The sequence below is a fragment of the Corvus moneduloides genome, chromosome 10 (assembly GCF_009650955.1).
Source record: "Corvus moneduloides isolate bCorMon1 chromosome 10, bCorMon1.pri, whole genome shotgun sequence".
Classification (NCBI taxonomy): domain Eukaryota; kingdom Metazoa; phylum Chordata; class Aves; order Passeriformes; family Corvidae; genus Corvus; species Corvus moneduloides.
Genome location: NC_045485.1, coordinates 4,831,443 through 4,855,803, shown reverse-complemented (window position 1 = coordinate 4,855,803; position 24,361 = coordinate 4,831,443). Strand labels below are relative to the sequence as shown.

General features: G+C 43.6%; 1 protein-coding gene across 8 annotated transcripts in view; it reads right to left on the bottom strand.

The window, feature by feature from the left end:
• YEATS2 (YEATS domain containing 2) overlaps window positions 1–24,361 on the bottom strand; it is a 48,857-nt gene that overhangs the window by 12,467 nt on the left and 12,029 nt on the right. For 3 of the 8 annotated variants that reach the window (XM_032119180.1, XM_032119181.1, XM_032119187.1), the window contains 17 exons: window positions 23,472–23,583; window positions 21,927–21,971; window positions 20,721–20,907; window positions 18,778–19,017; window positions 16,708–16,866; window positions 14,197–14,300; window positions 11,579–11,686; window positions 10,492–10,665; window positions 9,043–9,301; window positions 8,112–8,273; window positions 6,727–6,848; window positions 6,226–6,381; window positions 5,330–5,503; window positions 4,402–4,600; window positions 1,616–1,747; window positions 1,264–1,362; window positions 165–276 (listed from right to left, as the gene is read on the bottom strand). In XM_032119180.1, the coding sequence (XP_031975071.1) occupies window positions 165–276; window positions 1,264–1,362; window positions 1,616–1,747; window positions 4,402–4,600; window positions 5,330–5,503; window positions 6,226–6,381; window positions 6,727–6,848; window positions 8,112–8,273; window positions 9,043–9,301; window positions 10,492–10,665; window positions 11,579–11,686; window positions 14,197–14,300; window positions 16,708–16,866; window positions 18,778–19,017; window positions 20,721–20,907; window positions 21,927–21,971; window positions 23,472–23,583 (2,544 nt within the window). Of the gene's footprint in view, window positions 1–164; window positions 277–1,263; window positions 1,363–1,615; window positions 1,748–4,401; window positions 4,601–5,329; window positions 5,504–6,225; window positions 6,382–6,726; window positions 6,849–8,111; window positions 8,274–9,042; window positions 9,302–10,491; window positions 10,666–11,578; window positions 11,687–14,196; window positions 14,301–16,707; window positions 16,867–18,777; window positions 19,018–20,720; window positions 20,908–21,926; window positions 21,972–23,471; window positions 23,584–24,361 lie in introns of those variants that run through there. The other 5 variants (XM_032119182.1, XM_032119188.1, XM_032119183.1 and 2 more) reach the window with 5 other exon arrangements.

Genomic DNA, 24,361 nt, shown 5'->3' with positions numbered 1-24,361 from the left:
ATTATAAAATTATATATATATGTATAATAGATACGTATTCATTATAATCTATTATAAAAAGTATTTCTAGGTCAAAATAACACTACTGCAGGCATCCCTAGAACCATCTCCATTCCCTCAATACTTCAAAGATCAGAAAACCTTATAGAGAAATGAACAATTACTTGATAACATAATTCCCAAGTTCAGAGCTCTCTTCTGTTTTAACTGCTGCTTGGCCTTCTTGGGTACCCACAGAACTGCAGTTTTGTCCTGTTGAATCAGGCTCCATCTTAACTTCAAAGAAACAGAACACATTTTAAGACAAAAAGTACAGCCAGCTTGATAAAAGTACCGGACAGTCTTGTGAGACTCCAGTAAGACTAAAGGTCTTACATAACATCACTTCATTTATTGTTTACATTCTCATTGCTAAGCAAGAACAAATTTGACCTTCAATTCTGCTGAAAGGGACCTACCAGAACATGTTCCCCCCACAATTCTCCACACTCACTTCTCATCCTTGTCAGAAAACCTGCATAATTATTTGCTGCTGTTTTGCATATGACTGCCGGATCTAAACTGAACTGCCTGGCCAATCTGCAAACAAAGAGCTGCATAGAAAGCTACCAAGTTTTAACAAGAAGTGACATTTCAAAGTGACAACTTTTAGAAGACATCACTGATTCTGACACCTGAACTTTCTCATGTCTAGGACAGAGCTCTGGTGAGACAGAAGCAGTGAGAGACGTGCTGAACCCAAATAACCAGGCAGTCTGGTCATGCAGCTGGGATGGAGAGAGACATGACAGTTCTGCCGTAACTGGACTTCAGGTGTGTCAGCTCTGCCCCGTGCTTTATACTGGGAAGGACTGCAGGTACCTCTTTCCCCTCTGTGTGCACAGGGACATGTGCTGTCTACAGCTAGTGCTGCTGGAAAGCAACCTCCAGTCCATCTGTCTGAGAACTGCAGTCTGTGGTTAAATACTTACTGCTCTATGCAGTTCTGCAAATACGGATTGAAACAGTAAGTGTTTAAGCTACACCTTGTAGCTTTCTAGAACATTCTCATTTTTCTCCATACTTGTCTATGCTGTGGGATTTGTTGAGGGGGAAGTCACTGTTAAATTCCTAGTCCCCAGGTGTCATTTTAACTTGATTTAAACTCTACTAATAATGGAAATAAAGGAACCCACAGTCACGGAGTCTACTTTCATAGGCCACTTGCATAAAGCAGCATCAGCTTATTTTTACTACTCATCTTACTAAGAAATCCCTTGTTACCTTTGGCAATGGATGCCGTGGAGGGACTTGGGACAACTGTACTTGCTGCTGTGACTGCTGAAACTGCTGAAACTTTGCTGGTAGAAAGTGACTGTAGCACTGGCGATGAAAAGAAAAAAAGAAAGGAGGGGGGCAACAAAGAAGAAAAAGAAAATCAAATTTCATACACTTCGACAAATTAAAATTTTCAGAAGCAACACACTCTTTTTTGCAGCACAAAGTTTAGGGATGAATTCCTTGCTACAATTTCTTCTATCTCTACTTCAGACCATGTATGCCAACAGTGACCAAGTGCTACCCTGTGTCAAAGGAGATTTTCAAACACCATCTGTCATCCTCCTCTGCCCTTTACCTTTGTTCATAGGCATGAGTATTGTCTGAACACCTCCAGAAGCTGTGTTTACACCGAGCTGTTTAAGCTGGCTGGGAACTGTCAGAACAGCCTGCTGTGGACTAGACTGATTTGAGTGGATTTTTAGCAACCCTGCAAGAAGAACGGAAGACAAAATGTTAAATAAAACACACCAGTTAGTTTATCTCCAGCTACTTCTCTCCCTTTCTGCTTGAAGCAGGATGGCATGTAACCTAGCACTGCCATCCTCTTAACAAGCCACAGTTTGGTGAGCTGCCAGGACGAGTTTTCCCTGACACAAGTGATGGCTCAAACTCTGTAGTGCTGCACCGCAGTGTGCACACTGTTACACGCTGCACAGCACTCTCAGAGTTATAAAGCAAATCTCCTAATTACCTAAGGAATCTTAAGCAAAGCTGATGTAACAAACCTTTCAACTGAAGCAGGCTCAGCAGAGTAAAACACTCTTGTCAGGACCAGACCTTGCGTTCAAGGCTGTGATAAGCCAGTGAACTACAGCTCTGTTGTACTCACACAGCTGCTCTCAGGGAGGTATCCCAGTGCCACTCACACCTCTGCAGTTCAGCTTAGCAGCATCCACTGCAGTCAGCAGAGCACAATCAACCCTGTTCCAACTATGGGACAAGCCCAAGGCTGCTGTGCAGCAGGTCTGACAAAGGACATAGCTGAACTGTCGTGTGTCTGTCTGCAACGTGCACTGAACACACCCATAAGGACGGCTAATCAGGCCGTGAAGTACATTAAACTGGAGACCGAACGAAATCCCTGACTTTAGTCAAGGCCAAAAGAACAAGCAGGACATTCAGATATTAACAGCATTATCAATGGCAGCACTCAGCAACTTCAGGAGATACCAGCACAACTCCAAGCTGCGCCATAGTTCCATGGGTGAGGAGTACTCATCACTTGTCTGCCAGCTCTCTCCTCCACAAGGAGATGTCATCTCCTTGTGATGACATCCCAAGCAACCACAGCCAGCAGTCTAACACTGCGATTTGGGCCTATGTCCATCCTTTCTACTGGTAAACTGGCTATTTTCCATGTAATTGTATTCAATCTGTAGCTAACTTTTCTTCAGATTGTGGAAATTCAGCAGGCTTCTATTTTAAAACATTGACAACAATAAACTTTTTAGTTTCACCATGGCAATTTTGTAATTATGATTTGTTTTGACTTAAAGTTTCCATTTTCTTTATAATATTATTATTATTAGCAGTAGTAGTAGTAGTAGTAGTAGTAGTAGCAGTACTGAAACACAGCTGGCCTTCCAAGTACTAGACATGCAAGGTCTGGTGAAGATGTCTTGGTTTTTAGGGATGCCCAGCACTGGTCAGTCAGGCTTTCACCTCCAGGCAGGAAGGCTCACCTAGTGAGTGTCCTTTGTGTGGGACATACTGATGTGTCAGGGTAGGACAGCAAGGGACCCAACAGCAAGGCTGGTAAGAAGGGACTTTTTCAACATACCCTATCAGCCTGGTGGGTGGGAGACATTGCTTGATACAAAACAAGGGAAAATTTGAAATCCTTTTTAAAAAGTTGCCTTTAAAAACACAAATGTTCAGAATTTCAACAGTTTTGTTTGAGTTTTTGTTTGTTATTACATTGAAATAACATGTTTTATAGCCACTGTTCCTTCTGAGATTCTTGAAGAGTTTTCCACGAAGAAGTCAATGCCTCAGGTTACAAAAAACTCCACAAACAGAATCTAGACACCATTCTCATATATAAATGGGAGTTTTAATCTGAAAGCTGTTTAGTATGGCTTATTTCCTACAAAAAACCCCACCTGGCCACTTTGCTTGCACAGAGAAAAATACTGAATTGCTTCCTGCAGGGTTCTGTCAGTCTTAGAAGTCTATGCTGTTTATTTTCAAGCTCTGGGTAAAATATACTCATGAGAAAGGAGAAGTTTAAAAGTCTGAGTAGAGAGGAAACAAGAAGAGCTGCTTCAAAAAGACACTGTCAGATGAGCTCAGTGTCAGTTACTTTCTCTTTTCTGTATTTTCACTCTGCTTTCACTTTATAAGAAACCACTTCAAGTGAACAGAACATGCCAGCAGGTAAATTAATCTAAACAAAAATTTCCAGTTTTAACTCATAACTCTCAAACCTGCTGTATTTGCTCTCCCTGATATGAAAGACGATGGAATACAATACAACTAAACACGGAGAACTCCCCTCCACATAAGGGCAGTCCATTTTTATTACCTCATTTTATTAACTTGAGTGATCCAGATCCAGCCTACTTCACCGTATCTAATGAATTTTGACTTCAAAGGCTTCAGTTCCCTCTAATCGACATCTCTCTCCTTTTCAACCCCAACAGAGCAGATGCAAATCCTCAGAGACAAATTCTGCACATGCAACTTCTCTGCATACAGTGGAGTTTCACAAACTAATCAAGTCTGTAGTACTGCTGGTATCTTCATAGTTTCCCCACTCAGTGACACACTGTGCTCCTGATAGGGAGAATGCATCTTCTAGTGAGAACCTGGCATGAAAACCAAAATCCCTCTCCAACACCAAAGGGCAACTTGTGCTGTTATTTGCAACAGATACAGTCAATGCCAAAAGGATGCCAAATTATTAGAAACTTCCTTGGCTAAGCCAGAAGTGATGCTAATAAGATGTTTTAGAAAGCATGACACTTATACACTCACAAATGCAGGTGACTCTATATTCTTCCATTTACAGTGAAGACATCTACAGAACTCACACCTGGATTCTAAACTTTCTCTAGGAAAGGTGTGAAGGGAGTTTAATACCTGATACTGTAGCTTTTCCTGTCACAGGCGTTGGCGTAGTCATCAAGGAAGCAACACTTACAACACTGGAAGTCGCAGTCTTATTCACTACTGATGAAGTAGACTGGCTCTGGCTTACACAGGTTTGGTGTTGCTGTCCAGATGTCTTTGCTGCAGGAGTTCCTGAAGATGATGAACTGGAACCTGCGTTATCTGTTTGCTGCATAAGAGGCAGAGAGGGATAACAAATCCCTTTTCATGTCACAGGTGGTTCAAAAATAAGCACAACAAGGTAATAGAAGCAATAAAAGTAGCAAACCCAAATATTTATCTATCAATTGTCAGGAAGCAAGAGATTCTCAAGCTCATATCCGAAAGCCCCCACACATATAGAATGAAGGCTGTGGCAGCATGGCAGCAACTCTCCACAGGTATTTGGGAGGCACAGATTAGGGGCTAACAGAAAGAAACAGGCTCAGAGTGAATTACACACTATTTTGCTGCCTCCTCCCCTCTCCATGAACTGCAGCTCCACTGCAGGTGGACAGCCTGCATCAATTGGATACATGGCTGCATCCACCCACAAGAGCACTCACTTTAGAACGCAAATGTTTTGCATCCTGCCTCCCTCCATGCCAAACCAGCTCCTTCGCAGGCTGCACTGACACAGCTGCCCTTGGGTGGAGAGCAGTGACACCCTCTGCACACAGCCAGGAGCGCAGATGCCTGCTGGCAGCAGCCTGGGCACCGAGCACTGTGCAGGGCCTGTGGTCTCAGGAGCACCTACAGTCTGCTTACTGCTGCTTGATACAAGGAAGAGCAGATCCACCAGCAAGCTGGCTGGGAAGAATACCAACAGTGGGACAAAACAGTACAAGTCCTTTCCTGGGACTGTTGTGGCAAGAGTGCAAACACTGCATTACAGAATACTGACAGTGCTGTTTCTCACCTGGGCCACCCCATTTGTGGGGAGGGCCATGGCAGGAGCAGCAGCCGTGGTGATGACACCTCCTGATACTCTCAGCACAGTGGTGCCAGGTTTGGAGAGCTGGGATGAGGCAGGCACTGATTTTATAGACCCATCTGATATTTTCACCAGTGATGTCTGTCCACTGGATGCAGCCTTTGAGAAAGAATGCAGCGTAAGGAAAACAGTCTATTAGTTTGGGTTTTAAATTATTTTAGAAAACCAAATCAAAACAGAACAACAACAAAACAAACAAGATAAATGCTTTTTATGTTACTAGAAAATATTTTCAAAACACTTTTGAAAAAAATCAAGTTCTGGCAATAATCGCTGGAACAAAATTATCACCTCAGGAATCAACTTTATCAGTGCTGACTTTGCAAATATATGTCTATCTATCTTGAATTTTGGATAATCAATTGCAAGTCCTCTTGGGGCATTTGAATTTCATAGGGACTACTTGGTAGTTTTTAGAAAGACCTTTGATGGACACCAAACCCAAGATTTTTAAGAGCTTTAGCAGGTGGCCGATTTCTAGCATTGAAGTATTTAAGCACATTTTTTTACCTGACTCTATTCACTTTTCCAATTCCATTTCAGTAAGAAATCCCAGAGCCCGTTTACAAAGCAGCAACCCCAAGTTTACACAGATTGCAAGCTGACCCCCTCTGAGAAGAGAAAGCTGGAAATCTGTAGTCTGATGAAAGTAAGCCTTTGTGTGCTTTCCTCATCGTGGTACAGCCAGCACCACAATTGTACAAAAACCCACATCAAACCAAACAACTGTGAAAGGAAATGCTCTCAGTAATGTGTGGCTGTGGTTCCTATATTTTATCTGACAAAACTAGTAAGAGAGAAACACATCACTTGCACATTACCTGTGTAAACAGAGCTGTTTTCTGTCCAGTTATCACTTTTAGGGCTTGTCCTTGTGTGGAAGATGATCCAACTCCTACACTGCCCTGAACAACTGATGCTGGAGTCAGCTGCTTCCCAGAGCTCTGAGGCGAAGGCTGGCCAACCAGAAAGGTGCCCTGCTCCAGAAATACATCAGGGAGGTCAGCACTTTGAAACACAGTTAAGAGTCAACAGAAATCTAGGAGTGTCAATAACAGATAAAAGCTTGTAGCTATAATGTAGCCACAACAACATTTCATCTTCTGAAACAATGCACTGCTAATTACACTGGATGCTCCGGCACTAAGAGCTGGATACAGCCTTCTTGCTGCAGAACACTTTCTGATGGAGAAAAGTCAAATAAGATCCAGACAGCAGAATCCAAGAACGTTTCACACACTACAGAACCACAGGACATCCACCTAACACCACTGCAGCATGAAGTGTCAATGTGCTTCAACTGAGATGCTTGTGCCACTGACCTGGGGTGTCTGCTTCAGGATGTAGGATGTATAGGTGAGGTGCTGGGACAAGTTACTGCTTGTGCTTTGGGTTCCTCCTCCTCCTCCTCCTCCACTATTCGTAGAAGAACCAGACTGAAGACCTGTAATCAGAGGAAAAGACTTGACCCTTTGGTAAAAAGACAGTGTCAGCTGCTAAAGCATCCCTGTATATACCGGTACTTGAAAAGACTTTGCAAGACATTTGGTGCCATGTCTTTTGCAGCCAAGTAACATTATTCAGTAGTTCAGCAGTGCTGCTGTGCTCTCTTACAGCTCAGCTAATGCCATGAACAAGAGGGGCTATTGGGAAAACTAGGAGGGCTGGTGGGCAAGCAAAGCTCCTTTCAGGCTGTTTTGAACTTTCTATCAAATGAAAATGCTGTCCAACAGAAGAACAATCTTTTCATCACTCTTTTGCAGGTTATGGATCTGCAGCAAAAGCTCTGGAAATACTCTGAATCTCACTGGCTTCTTAATTTTACTTTCACTGGCTGTCAATGCAATTTTGTTAATAGAATAATGGATCATGGATACCAATCTGTGGCAATTTGCAGTGACACTTTGATATTGCTACATCTCCAGAAGGAACAGCCTGAACAGCAAATTCTTTGCAGTCTCTCAGTAAGAAACGAGGGTAAAAAAAATACTCATGGCTCTGTCATAAACATCACAAGCATTTGATCTTCCTTGCTGCCAATGAGATTATCAAAGCTGAACTGCCCCAGCTGCCCCCCTAAATCTCAAGCAATGGGGCTCCCAAGACAAGTTCTACATCCCAAAAATACCTTCAGCAAGAGTATCTACTTTTTCAGTAGACATGTACTCTATTGCTATGTTGCTAGGTATTTATAGCCTTATATTGAACTGAATAATACCTCAGGCAGGCCAAATCAGAATTGGGAGCAAAAACTTTTCACCCAATCCATCTCCCATCCCAACGCCAGCCTCAAGGACAGCATTCTAGAGAAGGCTCACAGCAAATCCTTTCATCTACACAGTCCAAAGCCTGCAATACTCATTCCCTACAGCAGCAGCACACTGCACACAAAACCTCGCCCACTGGACTATCTCAGCAGGCTGTGTTGTTCTGCAGGTATTTCACTCGGAGTTCCATTCACTGGCCTATTAACAAAAGCACGTTTCTGCATTGAGAGCACAGCATGAAAAGCAGTTTCACTGAAAACAAAAGCCACTTGTGAGATCTCAGACTTAAAAACCACCACATATGGGTTGTCGTGAACAAAGAAACCCTATCCCGTTACTGATTTCCACAGCACCAGGATGCTTTATAGCAAAAATGCCAAACATATTAATTATGCAGTGATTACATTATTTAACTCATTAGATTTCCCTGCAAGACTAACTAGCATTATTTGTGGCTCGCAATATGGCTCCTTGGGGTATCAGCAGCAGTTTTCCTTTCCCAGAAGGGTTCTTGCTGTTGGTGGTAAGATACAGCTTGGTGCCTGGTGGTAAGTTTGCCAAGTTTGCCAGGTTGGTGGCTGGTAACTGCAGTGTAGCCATCACTAGAAAGAGAGAATAGAAAGAAATAAAAGAGCTGCTTGCAAAAAGTAGTATGCACTGAAATCTGCACAGGATGGAAGCACTCAGTGACATGCAACTAGCCCTCAGTAATCCCTCCTTAGCTGCTCTAACCACAGATTAACTCCACCAGTGATGCACAGACACTTTTTTTAATAGGTCTGGAAAAAATCTCTCTGCGTGCAGTTCCACTTGTGGCCACAGGCCAAAGCGGCACAGCCGTGGGGTCTGCAGGCTTCCTCCAGCCCCTGGCACCACACAGCAGCTTTCCAACAGCCTAGAGCCCCAGCCTGTGCTCAGCTAAAGCAGCTGTGTGCAGATGCAGACAGGATGCTTCTGCCCATACTCCTGTACCTCTAAGCGCTGGGGAAGATGTGGGGATGAAATAGGGACACTTTGGCTTGGGCTGGCTGGATTAATGGGGAAAGGACCGTAATGCCAGGCAAAAATGTGAGACCTGGCTCCATGAAAGTCTGCTAGGTCTCCTGCACATTCCCCAGTGCCTGTATTCCAGTCTCCACTCCCAGAACACTGCATGTTTTAAAGCACATGTGCTCTCTCTTCCCCCTTACAGATAATGAATTAACATTTTCTTTATTATTAATCTCAGCATGAATTTTCCTACAGAGCTCTGTGAAAAGTAGTAGAGATACTCACTTTCAAGTTTTTCAATCATGCATAGTTATTTTGCAGTTGAATAAATCATTATATAGACCCATCACTAGCTATTAACAAGGTGCAAAATTACTCTACCTGAGCCTTGAGATGTACTTTTCTGAGCCCCTGTGGAAGAAACTTGTGCCTTTGTTATAGTCTGCACGGGCTGAGCAACAATTGTCCCTCCGCCTCCGCTCACGATGGCTTTGGCTACACCTTGAGTCACAACCTGCTTCGAACCAACAGCCTTTGCTACTGAGGAGCTGGACTTTGCCACAAGGATCTGGCCACCACTTATTGCCACCGCTTGTTTCACTGTTGACTGCAACGCTGAACCAACGGGAACACCAACAACCTGCAACAAACAAGGACGGGATGGTGCACTGCTGGCCATAGCCATCATGGGAATCCTAGCTGGTACACGACCCCCATTTCCAGATACTTCAGGACGTGCATGGTCACAAACAGAAGCTCTTCATTCAGGAACAAAATTAAGTTGGCAAGAGGCCAATCCCAAGTAAAATGATAAACTGTTAAACACAATCAGGATCTTGGCACACCCACAAAAGATTAAGTTCATTGAAATTACAGGGCAATTCCTTTTTTTCTGATTTACAAGCAATGGCTTAATTCCAGCTGAAGATAAAATTTGCCTTGGTGAATTAAAGAGATGCAGAAATTCAGTTTCAACACATTCATGGGAACAGATTCCCTGGGAAAACTACAGCCTCAAAGCAGAACCCACAAAGTGCTCCAATTTTATGTGTTAACAGTAACTGCAGCGGAACATGAGTTTCTGCATACCTGCTCAAACAGGCAAGAAAGGCAGCAAAAAGAACAAGGAAATGTTGCAAATGCAAAAGAAGTATTTACTTATGCAAATGTGGAAGTTCTGTATGTAATCTCTAGTGCTTGGCATGTCATTTGACTCTGTCCAAAATGGGAAGAGGCAAGAATGGAGACAATTTCTGACACATCTGTCATCTTGTCACTGCACTGTGCCTTCTCAGAAGCTGTGTCACTCCTGTCAAAGCAGGACTGCACTGGCACGACTCCTACAGTAAAATGGCTGAGTTGCCACTCAAGTAGGATTGCTTTCACCTAATGCTAGTTCTGGCTCAGCCTCCACCCTGCTCCCTATTTGTGCTGTTCTCTTGTGTTGCAGGCCTGCATTCCTAGGAAAGAATTCACCTTTTCTTATGGAACGACCTGGATGAGTTTCAGCAAGAGCTGATGATGGCAGCCAGCTTTCTGGGTTGACAGTTCAAAAGCACCTCCACCCCCCTGTCGCAATGGCTTGGACAGAAGCAGGAGATGTCCCTGCACACAATAAAATGCAACAGTGCTTGTTCAGCCTGCTTCCCTCCCAAGGACCACACGGAAGCAGGATATGAGCCCCTCTGCATACAAGAACGCAGCTAACCATGGTGCTGCCACCTGGGAGCGAGGCAGAAACGACCCTGCTCCCCCGGAAGAAGCACCAAGGGTTGCAGTAGCACCACAAGACAGCTCCCACCCCAGCAGAGATGCCCACGTGCCCCATACCTTGGACTGCACCGTCCCCTCGCCGGTGCTCACGACGGGTTTCTGCGGGGACAGGGCCAGCATGTGGCTGCCCTTGACGGTGACGTACTGCTGCACCGAGGGCTGCGCCGCCGTGCCTGCCGCCGGCACCGCCGCCTGCTGCGGCAGCTCCCCGGGCTCCTGCTTGATTATCACCTTGGCAAGAGGAGGAAACAGTTGTAAGAAAAGCAAACCCCTTAAACCACGGAAAATCGCTTGTGGAGCAGCCTGTCTGCAGGGGAGGGCAGGCACAGAGTCACAGCAATTGCTGGTAGTGTTACAGGTACCAGTCATCCCAACAAGGGACTTGGGCAGAGCTGACTTCTTCAGACCCTGCATCTCAGCATGGAGCCACGACACTTTAAAGTTTCAAATTCATGTTCTGAACCTGTTTTTTATTTCTATCCTGCAACATTACAACCAATAGCTATAGACACTGCAAATGATTATAGCTGACATATACACAAGTCTCTTGTGTAAATGTTTTATGTTTCCCCTGGGACAGCCCTACATCTAATCCCTAAGGGCAGTGACACAAAAAAGCCTGTTTTGGGGGGCTTTTCATGTTAGATTGTTGTAGGTACTGTAACTGGTAGGAAGCTTTCTTCCACCTTTTACTTGGATCACCTAACATTGCCAGTAACAATTTTAAATTCCATGTGATAATATTTAAGGAAACATAGTCAGAAGAAGCAACATCTGAGATTCACAAATCACTGTTATAATATTTAAAGAAGCTCCTGGAAAGATGTTTGCTTCTACTGCAGTTTTACTTCTAGTACATCCCATTAAAAATAGCTTTCAAAATATCAGCCTGAACATAACAGTGATTCAAAAAGAACCCCAGAAAGGATGGAAGAGGTGATAAAAGGAAAGGTACAGCAGAGCCACAGGGAAAGAAAAGAAAACAAGACACATTTTTGAGAGATGCTACAGAGCCCTTAGCAGCAAGATACATTGGTTCCAGTAAGACTTTTACAGGCACTGGAGTTCCATGGGTTGTGGCACAAGTCAGCATGAAATGACACTACCAGGCTGCCTGTCCCAGCACAAAAGTCAGGAGGAATACCTTTGTAAAAGCTCCAAGTCCTCCAGTGACCGATTTGGGGCTTTGCACCTTGGAATGACTCCCAATGGGACAAAGGGGTGGCATGGTGGCAAAAAGAGAATCCTCCTGCTGCAAACAAGAAGACATGGTGCAAAAATCAGTGAAATGTCCAATAAAAGAAAGAAAACAAGTGACTGCTAATAAAGGGCAGCACGGACCATCTGGGCAGGCCAAATTACCTGGGCAAATAAGACAATTCCAAAAATCAGTTGACACTGGAGTAAAAGGAGCCTGACTTTCTTAATATAATCCACAAAGCAAATTTTATTTGGAAAGTTACATCTCCAACAGCAGTAACTGTTTCTTACCAAGTCATACACAGGCAAAAATACCGACTCATGTTCTCTAATCAATTTTTTATATAAAAGTATTTCACTTAAAGTTCAAATAGGCTGAGGGGGCATCTTATCAATGCATACAAATACCTGCTAGGAAGGTATAATGAAGGTCAAGCCAGACACCACTCAATAGTATCCCCTGCAAGGACAGAGTCAATGGGTACAGATTGAAATACAGGAAATTATAAGGAAAACTTTGTTGTTATTGATGGTGATCAAACAGAGTAACAGGTTGCTCAGAGAGGCTGTGGACTCTTCAGCCTTGAAGATACTCAAAACCCAAATGGACACATTCCCAAGGAACCTACTCTATTTGACCCTGGTTTGAGGTGGAGTGGTTATCTCCAGAGGTCTCTGCCAACCTCAGCCATTTTGTGATTCTATACACAATCTCAGAGAGAGAAGACAGCGTGAGAAGAAACAAGTTATGGAGGGGAACATTCTTCTCTCAGAGGAATTTATGCTCTCCTCTACCTGGAACGATGCAGTGACACACAATCCTTCCAGACAGAACTCACCAAACAAACAAAGCTATGTAACTAAATGGAGTAAAAGACATTTCCACACCTGCAAAATCATGCACCTGGCACTTTTGGGTCTGAGGCCAGCAGAGAAGTCAAGTGCATTTGAGGCAGTTTGTTACAATATAATTGCTCTCTTTTACAATCAATGTGAACCCCAAAGCCACGATTTTACAATCACTTGGCCCATCCTTGGGTTGGATCACGACCAGAAATCAGGCCCTGCAACTCCTGACATCTTCCTTGTACTGACACACACGGCTGGAAAAACATTAGTTTTCAAGCAGGTTGGCTGTCTGCTCTGGTTCACCACATAGCTGCACAACTGGGGTTGTAGCTGTAGCCAATGGGAAGTGTGAAGACAAGGCTGGAGGCATAACCTGTCCTCCCAACAGCAGCTGCATTTGAGACTGGCTGGAGAAACACAGCCTGAAGTCGTTAAAATAAATAAAGAAAACTAGCACACAGTGAAGAGATGAAAAGTGGTGAGTTGCATAACTCACCAACCTGTAATATCCCACTGAACTATCAGATACACTCTTCTCTTAAAAAAAACCATAAAATTACAGCTTTTCCACCAACCAGAAGACACAAATCAAATGACATTTCTGTTTACAGAAGTATGATTTTTTTAAATGGGTTTTTAAAAATATCTTCAGTTTTTACCTTTGCCCTGGAAATACAGAATTCAACTGTTACTAATGATATGGGCCTACTCTGACTCATTGAAAACTTTCCAGTAAAAACTGTCCCAAATCAGTGAAAAATAAAGAATAATGAATTATTTTCAACACAGTTAAGTGAAATCCATCTGAGCACACAGGTTTTTAAAATCTGACTAGCTAGCTGCACACTTGATACTTAAAATGCTACTCCAAACGAACTGCTTCAGACAACAATCTGCAACACTTTTTCCCCAGCAGACATAGGCAGCATCTCAGTTCCAAATGTGAAGTGATTTGCTCTCTGCAGGCTGACTGGCAAGCCTTCCCCCACCATATCCTGCATTAATACTGTGGCTTGGAGACGCTCCTGTTTCCAGCAGCACACCCACCAGCTGCTTTCAGAGCCTCGCTGACGCCACTTCCCTGCCAGAAATATCATTCCTAGCACAAGATGTGGGAGAGATTTTATGCGAGACAGTTCAGCTCTGTACCTTTTGGGCTTTGCAGATCAGAAGCATGAACTGTATTTACTGCTGTTTGTTTACACATCCAAATGTTACTCCACTGTTTACGCAAACATTTTTCTAAATGCAGGCAGTTGTAAAACCACTACATGAGTTATTTTCAGGCTGCTAGGAACAGCTGCTGTACAAAAATAATGAATAGAGTGAAGGTTTTGAAGTAGGCACCTCTGGTTTAATCATAATCTGTCACTAGCAAAGTGAAGAAGATCAAAGTCAGCTACAGAAGAGCTTTTTTGAAAGATACAGCGTTTTGGGAGCTGCGCCCTCCATGGATTTCCTTGCAGAAAAGTAAAAGAGCAGTGCCTTTAACAGATATGTAGGCAAGCCTAATTAGAGCTGCATGAAGTGACACTATCATCTTGTATAACCACCATGTTCTCCTATGGCTCCATCTGTTAGACACAGTAAACCTTCACATGAAATGACAATCTAAGGAATTTGCCTGAAGTGTGGAATTTTTAATACAAAAAAGTCCCATTTAATAGGAAGCTGAACTTTAAATGGGAAGTACACACTTAATGAGAACATTACCTTGACAGCTGAGGTGACAAAACTGCTCCCATGGGTCTTTGACACAGGAGATCCAGTCCCGTGAGAGGCCTGACAGACACTGCTCAGTTTGCTGGTCGGGCTCCCTGCGCAGCAGGAAATAAAGTAGATGCTGGGTGAGGGCTGGGAGCGGGGCCACTGCACACATGAAACCTCTTCTAACAGGGAACAAGGCATTTCATTTCATCTGCATTCTCCATGAGGTACATCAGCAAGAACTGCCATGGGCACAAAATAAATCCACCACCGAATTTCCACCTGCAGAGATCATGGCCCAGAGAAGGTACTCTCCACTCACTGCTCTGTGTGCAGCAAGCAAATGGTCAGGAACCTTCCTGGGTGGCTGAGGATATCAGCAACGTGTGCAAATATGTGAAATTAGGACAGAACTTGCTGCTGTAGATGCAAAGTCCTCCCAGAAGCCCTCTGAACCCATACTAGCCTTGGACACTGGCATGGAAGAAGGCTTGGAGAGGGAAGGAAAAGGAAGGCCAGAAAAGGAGGGAGACAAAGTGAGGAGTAACAAGAGCAAGGGACAGAGTGAGGAGGGTAAAGGAAGAAACAGAAACAAGGAACAAAGGCATAGGGTCCTCTGTGGCAGATGCTCTTGCAAAATTAACAGATTGACACGTGCCACAGCACTCCCCTGGCTCCCAAGATGGACGGGGGCCCAGTGGTAAACTTACCCTGCATTATCAGTGTGTACACAAGACTGCTCCTCAGCAGTCTTGTTACTGCTGTTGTTGGGCTGGTTTGTCAGTTTTGTTTGTTCAAGAGACACCAAAGCCATGGATTACACACATGAAAGCAAAAAAACCAGTCTCTCCTACAGTTGTTCTAAACTTAAGTTTAGAAGTAAATGAGCAGCCATTTCTGAGAATGAAGGCTTGGGAAGGCTGGCTTTCACAGAGTATGATGATCTCACCCCTTTTCTCAAATACAATCTGCAGCCTTATCAAAAAGTGCCCCAGCGACTTTTTCTGTAATACGCATTATGCTCAATCCAGCCTGGCTGCTGTTGCCAAAGTCAGTTCCACAGACCCTCCTGGTCACTCACACAGGGTCTGGTGATGAGGCTCTCTCACAACAAAGCTGTTTGGGGAGGGGAGGTATCAGTTTTCTGCTCTGCCACTGATCTGATCTGACTTGTGCAGGATACAGGGGAGGCACAGGAGTGCAGGGAGGGAGAGGCAGCAGGCAGTCTCTGCCAGGCTGCTCTGTACTTACATCCCAACTGTGGTGGGAAACTGCAGCTGTAACAATAACTGCACTAACATTTGTATGTCCAAAAGACCTGGTGCATCTACACATCCTATCCTCCATGTACAAACCTCTATTAGAAGAGCCCAAATGTCACCCAAACCATGATAAACCACTTAGACAGAGTAGACAGTCAGGCTGGAGGTAAAGAAGAAATAGAAAATAAGAGGCAAAAATCCCCCAATCAATCAAAAACCCCCAGGTAATCAAACCCTCTTGGTGAAACAGCATCAGTGTTGCCAAGAAAGCCCCAAAACATACTTTAAAAAATTCAGATACAGCTACACAGTTCCTACCAATTACCATACCAATTCACTCTGTGATGAAGTTAAAATGAACACGACAGCTGTGATCCCTCAGATAAAGGGAGCAAGCATTAGTAAAAGTAATTTTTGTGCTTTCCAGCCATGCCCACAAATGGTTTGTGTTCCATGGATGCTGCACTCCTCACTTGGCCCTGGGCGTCTCTGTTGAGATGCTGTGAAGCACAGACATACACAAACAAGTCTGTTTTAAAATAGACAGCAGTTTTTGGCCATATATCACAACAAATAAATGACTTCTGAGGGACCTTTCCTCCAGCCCCAACACAAAGATTACTGACTGACTCCTCTAGCCATCACCTGTGTCCTGCAGTTCAGCCCTCCCTATGACCCCAGGCTTTTGTCACCACTGAGGGAATCCAGTTAAGAGGAATCCAAACCAGCTGGAATTGGACCAGGTAGAATCTGAGAGCAGTACCAAAAACCAGCATGGCTGTTCTCCTGGTAACCAGGGTCTCTGCAGTTCAACACATCTACTGTGCCCCACACTGGGATCCCAAGACTGATCTGCCAGTCACTGCGACCTCTCCATGCTCTTTGCCACATCCATGCCACCACTGTCACCCAACCACCTGTGCACTGTTTCTGCCTAAATCTGTGCAACATGATCTACATCATTTTCTCCCCTTACCTTTTCACCTGAAAAGAACAGGCTCTCTTTGAAGAGGTATCTGTGAATTCAGTTTGGCTTCACACTATGCTGCTTCCTAAAGGAAGCTGTGCTCAAGTCCGAGACACCCTCAGCCACGCACGCAGGCCAGCTGTGCAAACCAACACCTTCCTCTTTCTCTGCTGAGTGCTTTTCCATCTTCACAAGCTGAAATGCTGCTGTTATACTGATCATTTTAAAGGGAGAACAAACTTGAATGGGTAAGACTAAGCCACTGCCTTCTGTGGTCACACTACACACCTGTGCTTGTGGCTGCAGCTCCAACCGTCTGTCCAGGCTTGTCCACAATAATATACGGGTTATTAATGACTGAGCTAGCAGAGCCTTGCTTCATGTGCACCGGAGTGGACGTTGGGGTACGAGGTAGCGGAGATGGACTAGGGGTCGATATTGGAGAACCTTAAGAGAGAAAGTCCAATGCTTCTAGCTTGTAAATGTTGTCAGAACATAAAAACATGGCAATAGTAGTACTTTTGAAAATGGCTTAGAGAAGGAACATTTTTTGAGGATGCATTTCCCAGCCTGAGTGAGGTCACAGGACTTGGAGAAGGAAAGAAGAGACAGAAGGAAAGGAAAAGGCATATAAAGCACTACAGCTCCTACCTACCCTGGACATGCTCTGCCTACCAGGACAAGCAGGGCTCAAAGGTAACTTGAGAAGCCATTTGGTCCATCCCCAAATCCTGAGGGATATTACCTCCATCATTCTCACTGCTAAGACCAGTGCACCCAAGGAGATGAAGAAAGAGAGCTGAGCTCTCTTGCCCTCGTGCAGCCCATGGTACAGGCACTCAGAGTGGGAACCAAGGAGTGCCCCTAAAAAGGCTGTGTGGAACAGCCTCGGGCAGCAGGAACACCTGGGCCCCTTCCCTGCTCTGGTCCCTTCACTGCTCTCACTACAGCAGAAACCCTTGAAATCAATCTGTAAAATGTGCAACTTCTGGGTAACATGGCCAGGAGAGAGAGAAACTAGAGAAGAAAAAAGCTGCATGAAGAGGTAAACAAGAAATTCAGAGAAAAGGACAGGCAAGGAAGTGATCAGAGAAAAGAGCAGCAAACACCAAGCTTCACCTGCCTGTTAATCTACTTTCTTGGCAGTTACTGATAATTAAAACAGAACATAAATGCTCATCAAATAAAATCCCCATGTCTTATAAACTGCTTTGAAATCTGAAAGGGGTAGCCCTTCTCAGCAGACAGCAGAAACTTGGAAAAATATTTAGCAGGGAAACATTTAAATAGCAAGGATCAACAAAGAATAGTCCAAGGAGTTTAGGAAAGATAGGATGGCCCCTGTAATGCCTGCTTTCTAGGAAGCTTTGGGAAAAGATCAAGAGAAGAGCTTATAATGAAAGAATGAAGCACTTGGCATAGGTTAAAGTGTAAATCAACCTGAGTACAATTTTAAGATGTCAAGGAACAATACTGAAATTTAATTAAAAAAAAAAAAACAAACAAAAACAACAACACAGCCAAACCAAAACAACATACCAGACACACTTTAAGAAAATTACCTGGGAGCAGATCACCAGAAATCACACATACTGAGAGCTGGTGCTTCACCTTCTCTACCCTGAACATCAGAAAATGAAGAGCTGCAACAGGTCACCTTGCAGCTTCTCAGCATGTGCCACAGTGAGCTGTACACTAACACTTTCTGACGTAAAACATCATCCAGTGATTGGCAGCACACCCAGGCAGGGAAGGGACCACAAGTGAAATGAGCAAAGCAGCACCTTGGCCATGGTTTGGTTCAGAAGCTGTAACATTGCTCACCACAGCCAGCTGGCAATTTAATCCAACACAAGGTGGACTTTCGAAGACAAAGAGCAAAGCTGCTCCATCTGATGCAATATGACAAGCACAAGAGGGTCTATTTGAGTCTACAAGGTTAAAACTAATTATTTGCCCAGTAGTCAAGAAAAAAATTATTCTTAATCCATCCCAGCTGCATGAAAGCAGGAAGGAGAAGAATGGCTTCTTCCCACATAAAAATATTCCACAAGTAAGATGTGTTTTTGCCTGGGCCTTTCTGTGGGTAGCAGTCCATTTCAAGACTATCTATTTCATACTTAAGAGCATTCAAGAACAGCTCTCATCCTGCTTTTGATCTGTTGTGAACCATTTCACACTTGTATTTGTTTTTCATTGAACATTAAGAAGTGTGCTTAGCTCCTTATTCTAGAGTTTCCTATTGTCTGATGTCCAAAGACTGGAAGAAAATCAAGGGAAGGACACAAAACAAGTCCAACTGGTTCACTCTCTTATTTTCCGGGGGGGAGGCACTGGGGTAAGTAAACTAACATTCACCTGATACAATCTTGCAACTCATGGTGATAGGCTGGAAGGACTTTCCTGGTGACTCTGCAGGGCTTGGACTCTGACCTTGAGGCACTATTTTACAGCTAGCTGCAATGGGTTGAAAGGCTGAATTTCCATGAGAGCCAAAGGCAACTTTCTGTGTGGCTAATTTGGTGGGAGTCCGTTCTATCGAGGATGGCAGGGAATAAAATGCAGCATGTCTTTCGGTTTCAGCATTCCCAGAGAATCCTGATTAAAACAGGGAAAAGAACAGAAATAGTTCTTAGGCTGATACATCTAATTCCTTACTGTGCTTCTCTACACAAGCATAACTCAGGTACGACAAACACGCTCTTGAAGGAAGGAAGGAAGGAAGGAAAAGCAACTGGTGGGAGGCGTTGAACAGGGAGAAGTGAGGTAGGGGATTGCTCCTGCACAGGCCTCTTGGATCTGCTGGACAAGAAGAATAAAATGGTAACATGCACACCCTGTTCAGCTGTGGCAGGTGATCAGCCACCTCTTACACACTTTCTTGGAATGACCTTCCACTGAACAAAAGCTGCTGCTAGTCCCAAGTGTCCTTGGTTAGGGCTCCACAGGACTAAGGCTGGGTCTCCTTTGCAGAGAATCTCGCAGTGCATTTTCTGGAGTAAGAGGTCAAGGAGTCCAGAGACTGCCTTTTGAGCTGGGCTATGGAATCCACTTTATTTGGTGTAGAAGGAGATCAATTAACCTGGAGCTGCTGAGAGAAGCCACTGCCTGCCAGTGTAAAAAGAAGGTAGGTTACTTCCTTCCTGTTGGCTGTAGCACTGCTCAGCTAAAGATGCTACAAATCTTCCTGTTTGAATAAAAAACCTGTGTGTTTAAAATTTGGTTGAGTTTGTCCTTTTCTGGCCCCAAGAAAAGACCACATTTATACAGCAGACATTCTTCTTGCTGAGCTTGAACACCACCAGTGGCATCACAGTGCCTATCAGGAAGCACAACCATGCACAGAACCAGCATACAGCCACTCCTTGAACACAGGAGTGTCAGCATAAATCAAGAAAAGCATCAGACCATGCTGCACCTGACACTATTTTGAAATACAGCATTGCTGCGTCCAGGTTTCTCACACTAAAGAATGTAAACTGTAACAAACTGTAACACACACCCCAGTATCTCAGCCCAGGTAACCAAGGTCTGTCGTGCAAGCCTTGACACCGCGTGTTCCAGAAAGCAAAGCTCAATGCCAACAGAGGCACGGCTCTTCCTACTTCAAACTACAAATCCTAGCAGCGTGCCCAGGGGGCAAACACTGCCTGTTCCAGGCAATCCAAGTGATCCTAAGGCCTCAACTGCTGCTCCACTGCAATGGACCCTCACTTTCCTGATCTTACAGGGGAAGGGGAAAATGAGACCCTGACGTGCAGAGATGCCATCATCCCTGAGACAGACAAACACGACTTTTTCAATCTCTATTCCCAACAGTACAGTGACTGCAGTTACCTAGGGATTTTTGTTCCCTCATAGTCAGCTCATGTTAAGCACTAACGTGTAACTGAACGCACCACTAGACCAATTCCTTAAATGTATACACAGTCCCTAAAACATTCAGAAACCTAAAAGCCCCTCTGAAAATAGTCTGCCAAAGCCAAAACTACAAGTGCTATTCAACCGCCTTTTTTCCAACTACATCTGCTCTTCCCTATTCACTACATTTTAGCAAAACAGAGCCTGCTCAACAAACTTCAGATAAAAAACTGGAACAAAACCGAACCAAACTCCAAAACCAAATAATCTGTAACAATTTCTGCATTACATTTCAGAGCACATTAAGGAAAATATGATCTAGGGTGAGCAACAAGCATGTAGCACCAGCAACCTTTAAGGCATAAGAGCAATTAAGAGGAGGTATCCAGCAGAGCCAAAGTTTCAAGAACTTGCCTTTCACCTACACCCATTTGCTTTACCTTTGTCCACAGAAGCATCTGGGCTGGAGTCCCTCAATTGTTTAATTGGTGAAGAAGCTTTGACTGGTGCTGGGATACTCAGTGGCAGTGATAAAGATGTAGGAACATCAGAAAGGTCAGACTCTGAAGACTGGGAGAAGAGATACTCCTCGCCAAGGGAATGCCTGTGTAGCTCCACATCCACTACCTTCCAAAAATAGGAGAAAGGACATTAGTATTTGGTAGCTAGGTAAAGATATAAAAACCAAGAACAACGATGTCTATTTATTTTAATGCCTAAAAACCTCTCCCTTTGTTTCCCCCACCTCTACATAACATTTCCATTCATTTCAGGGACAGTTCCCAAAGGTCCATCAGTACTTGAGCTACGACAAAAATCTTGCAACATTGAATCCCCACAGTAAAATAGCATGTCTCAGTCCATGGGGAAATCTGAACTGTAAACACTGGAAGGATTATGCAGCCCAGCTCCAAGCCACCCACTAAAGAAAGGACTGCATACCCCTGTAGAGACCGGCACAAAACTGAAGCCTGCCTTTTCTGGTAAGGCCTTGAGAAACACACCACATGATCTACTCTTCAAAAGTGTTCTTTAATCACAGTAGACATTTCACATTAATGTTTTCTCCACAAACTGAAAAGCTGAAGTAATGCGATTTCACCATAAAAATTTCCATTCACTACAGTACAACAAGGGGAAAACAATATCAAGAAAATTTCAGAAATACAGTGAACTATGGGTTATTAATTAAGAGTTCATTTTCCATTAATGTCCTGAATCTTGACAGATATGGAAACTTAGAAGTACTTAATATACAGCAAAATTTCAACAGAATATTTGGATGATCCCTTGAACTTAAATTCTTTATGCGTAAGCTCTGCACCATATCAGAACGCAAATCAGAATATTTCGCACCAAAAGCTTCACAAAGCAATAAAATTTAAAGCTCCAGTACAAGCCAAGTTCTTTGTGAAGGAAGAGCTGGAAACGGTGTCCCCTGAACCAGGAAGGAGAAAAAAATACTGTTGTCATGAATAGTGACAAGGTGTCACAATCCTTTCATTCAACAAGAGAGCAAAATCTACATTCTAGAAATTGTGAAATCAAATGGGTTTGACTCTGTGCTTAGTCCCATGCATATTTTCTTTTTAAACATCTTTAAGGGAATCAAAGCACAACATCCATCCCATGACCCTCTGACTCACCGTTTCTGCGCCAAGTGTCTGCAGGCCTGTGTAGGTCCTGTCCAGCTGGGTAAGACAATACAACATATTAGCCAGGGCAAAGCAATATATTAGCTAGAACTTACAATACAAATTGTTTGAAAGAATTTTCAAACTATCTAAGTTGAGCAGCAGCGCATTCAGTATTTTGAGGCCATAAGGTCAGAAATCTGTGGGCTCTGATAAGTGCCTTCCCTCTCTTCTGCAAAAAATTCAACCATGACCCAAGGCCCACACTAAAGTGGAAAGGAGCAAAAAAGTTGAAGGAAATGAGATTGCTGAGGGAATATTTCCATCTAAGAGAAGTCCTCAGTCAGTGTCATTTTTTTATTCCTGATGTCAATATAAGGAAATAATAATGAGAAAAACTCCGAATTTTCAACTGACCAACACAAAAGCTATGTTTAAACTACAGTTCTTGATTAAGTAAGTGTTCACACCGAGCCATCAGCTGATAAAGAGGCATAACATCCCAGAGGCATCTGTTAAGACACCTATAGAAACAGCTGGGTTTGGGAGGAGCACAATGTGCCAGAGTGCAGGGCACACGAGGTGCCAGCCACGGAGGAGGACTCAGCTCACTCTCACACCCTCATGGCAGCCACAGGCTCAGTATGGGAACAGCAAAGATTTGCTGATTTGAGCTCCTGTGTGCCATGGACTGGCTCATTTTTCTTCTGTAGGCTGAGCTTCCTTCACCGTCCATCACAGTGTTAATAATTTCTCCCCAGGTCGTATCTCCCCAAACACATTTTACTCACCACCTGCATTAAAAGTCCCTAAGTTGCAGGGGAATATTTTCAACCTCCTCTCCTGTCTATATTTAGGGTTGCAATGAGGTACCTTATTTAGCATGAAATTCATTAATGCAGGCAGAGCTCAAATAAAACTAATGCTGCTCAAAGAAACAGGAGACTAACCCAGCTCAGGACTTAAGTCCACTCATGCCAGGGACTATTAATTAAAAGGAAAACGAGCAATGGCCTAGTTTTCCAGGACTATAAATAGCTGCATACTATAAATCCCAAGTGTTACAGGGGTGAATGAGTTGGAAAAGGGAGCTCTTTTCAAAGGGAACATGGGCTGAATAGGGAATCTCAGCCCTCCCTGCCCACTCTAACAACAAAGATCATCATTAGCTGATACGTGCCTGTGCTGAAGGAACAGAACAGACATGGTAGCCACTTTACCAGGAGGAAGAAAGCCCTAAAGCACCGTTAGGTTAAAGCCAGTGAAAACATGATGAAAATCTCAAATTGTACAGAAAAAACAGGTAAACATTGCTTCTCTGAGCAGCTTCAGCTGCTGCAAGGCTGGGTTCCCTGCTACTGCATCAACTCCATACAGCCAAGGTAAGAGGCTTTCCTGGATCTATTTTGATCCTCCAGCTCAACTATTCATATGAAAATAACCAGGAGGACACTCATAACACAGAGAGGCAAAAGCACATACACAAGCAGAGCCTCTTCTAGATTATGCAAAAGAGCTCATTTAAATGCCTTTCTCTCAAGTATTTTGTTCAAATACCTTCAAATTGTGTATGATATCAATCCTTTTGTTCTGGCTATCCTTGAAGTGTATCTGCACTCTCACTGGAAATTCTCCCCAGCCTCTCCTGGTCAGGTGAAATGGAGGTTCTCTGGAAACAAACGGTGATTACATTTTGATGGGGAAGTGGTACAGCTTTCATCTCCCTCCTTTTCAGAAAGCCAAAGACTGTTTTTCTAGCTGACAACTTAAGCTATCTTTGGGTCTAATCACAGCAATGAGAATTTTATGGCTTTGGACAGCTGAAAACATAGTTTAACTTTACACAAGGGGACAGGAAAGAAAATGGTAAAACACTGTTGGATGAGACACGTGGGAAAGAAGTATCATATTTTTAAAAAGAAGACAAGAAAAGGGCTGTGCTATGCCAAATGAAAAAGACTTGGTTAAAAAAAACCCCAGTCAGCTCACTGCAAGGTGAGCTTCCAATGCAGCATTTTGCAATCACTTCCTGCTGCTCCCTATCTAGTAGCAAAAAGGCACATGTTTCATACAACACCAAGAGAACAACATACAGACACCAAGGAAAAGTTAATCACTGTCATTCTCCAAGCTGAAAAGGAAGGATTTGTAACATTTACTGTTACTCTGTATTTCAGCTTGTTATTGTAAATGCAAATGTAGTTTCTTCAACAGAAAAAAATGCCAAAGGTTTAAAGGCAATTTTTAGTCCAGAACATTAATGTTCACTATGATAAATGGGACTGTGACACCAGAAATCAATTAACCAGATGGGGTTAAAACAGAAGATAACCAGCACTTACAACTGAGAAAGGCACAAAAAGAGAGCAATCAAATGCAATTTGATATGTTACAAAGGAATTTGCTTTTGTCCTGTCAGGGTTGTCTTCTCAGAAACACTACTGAGC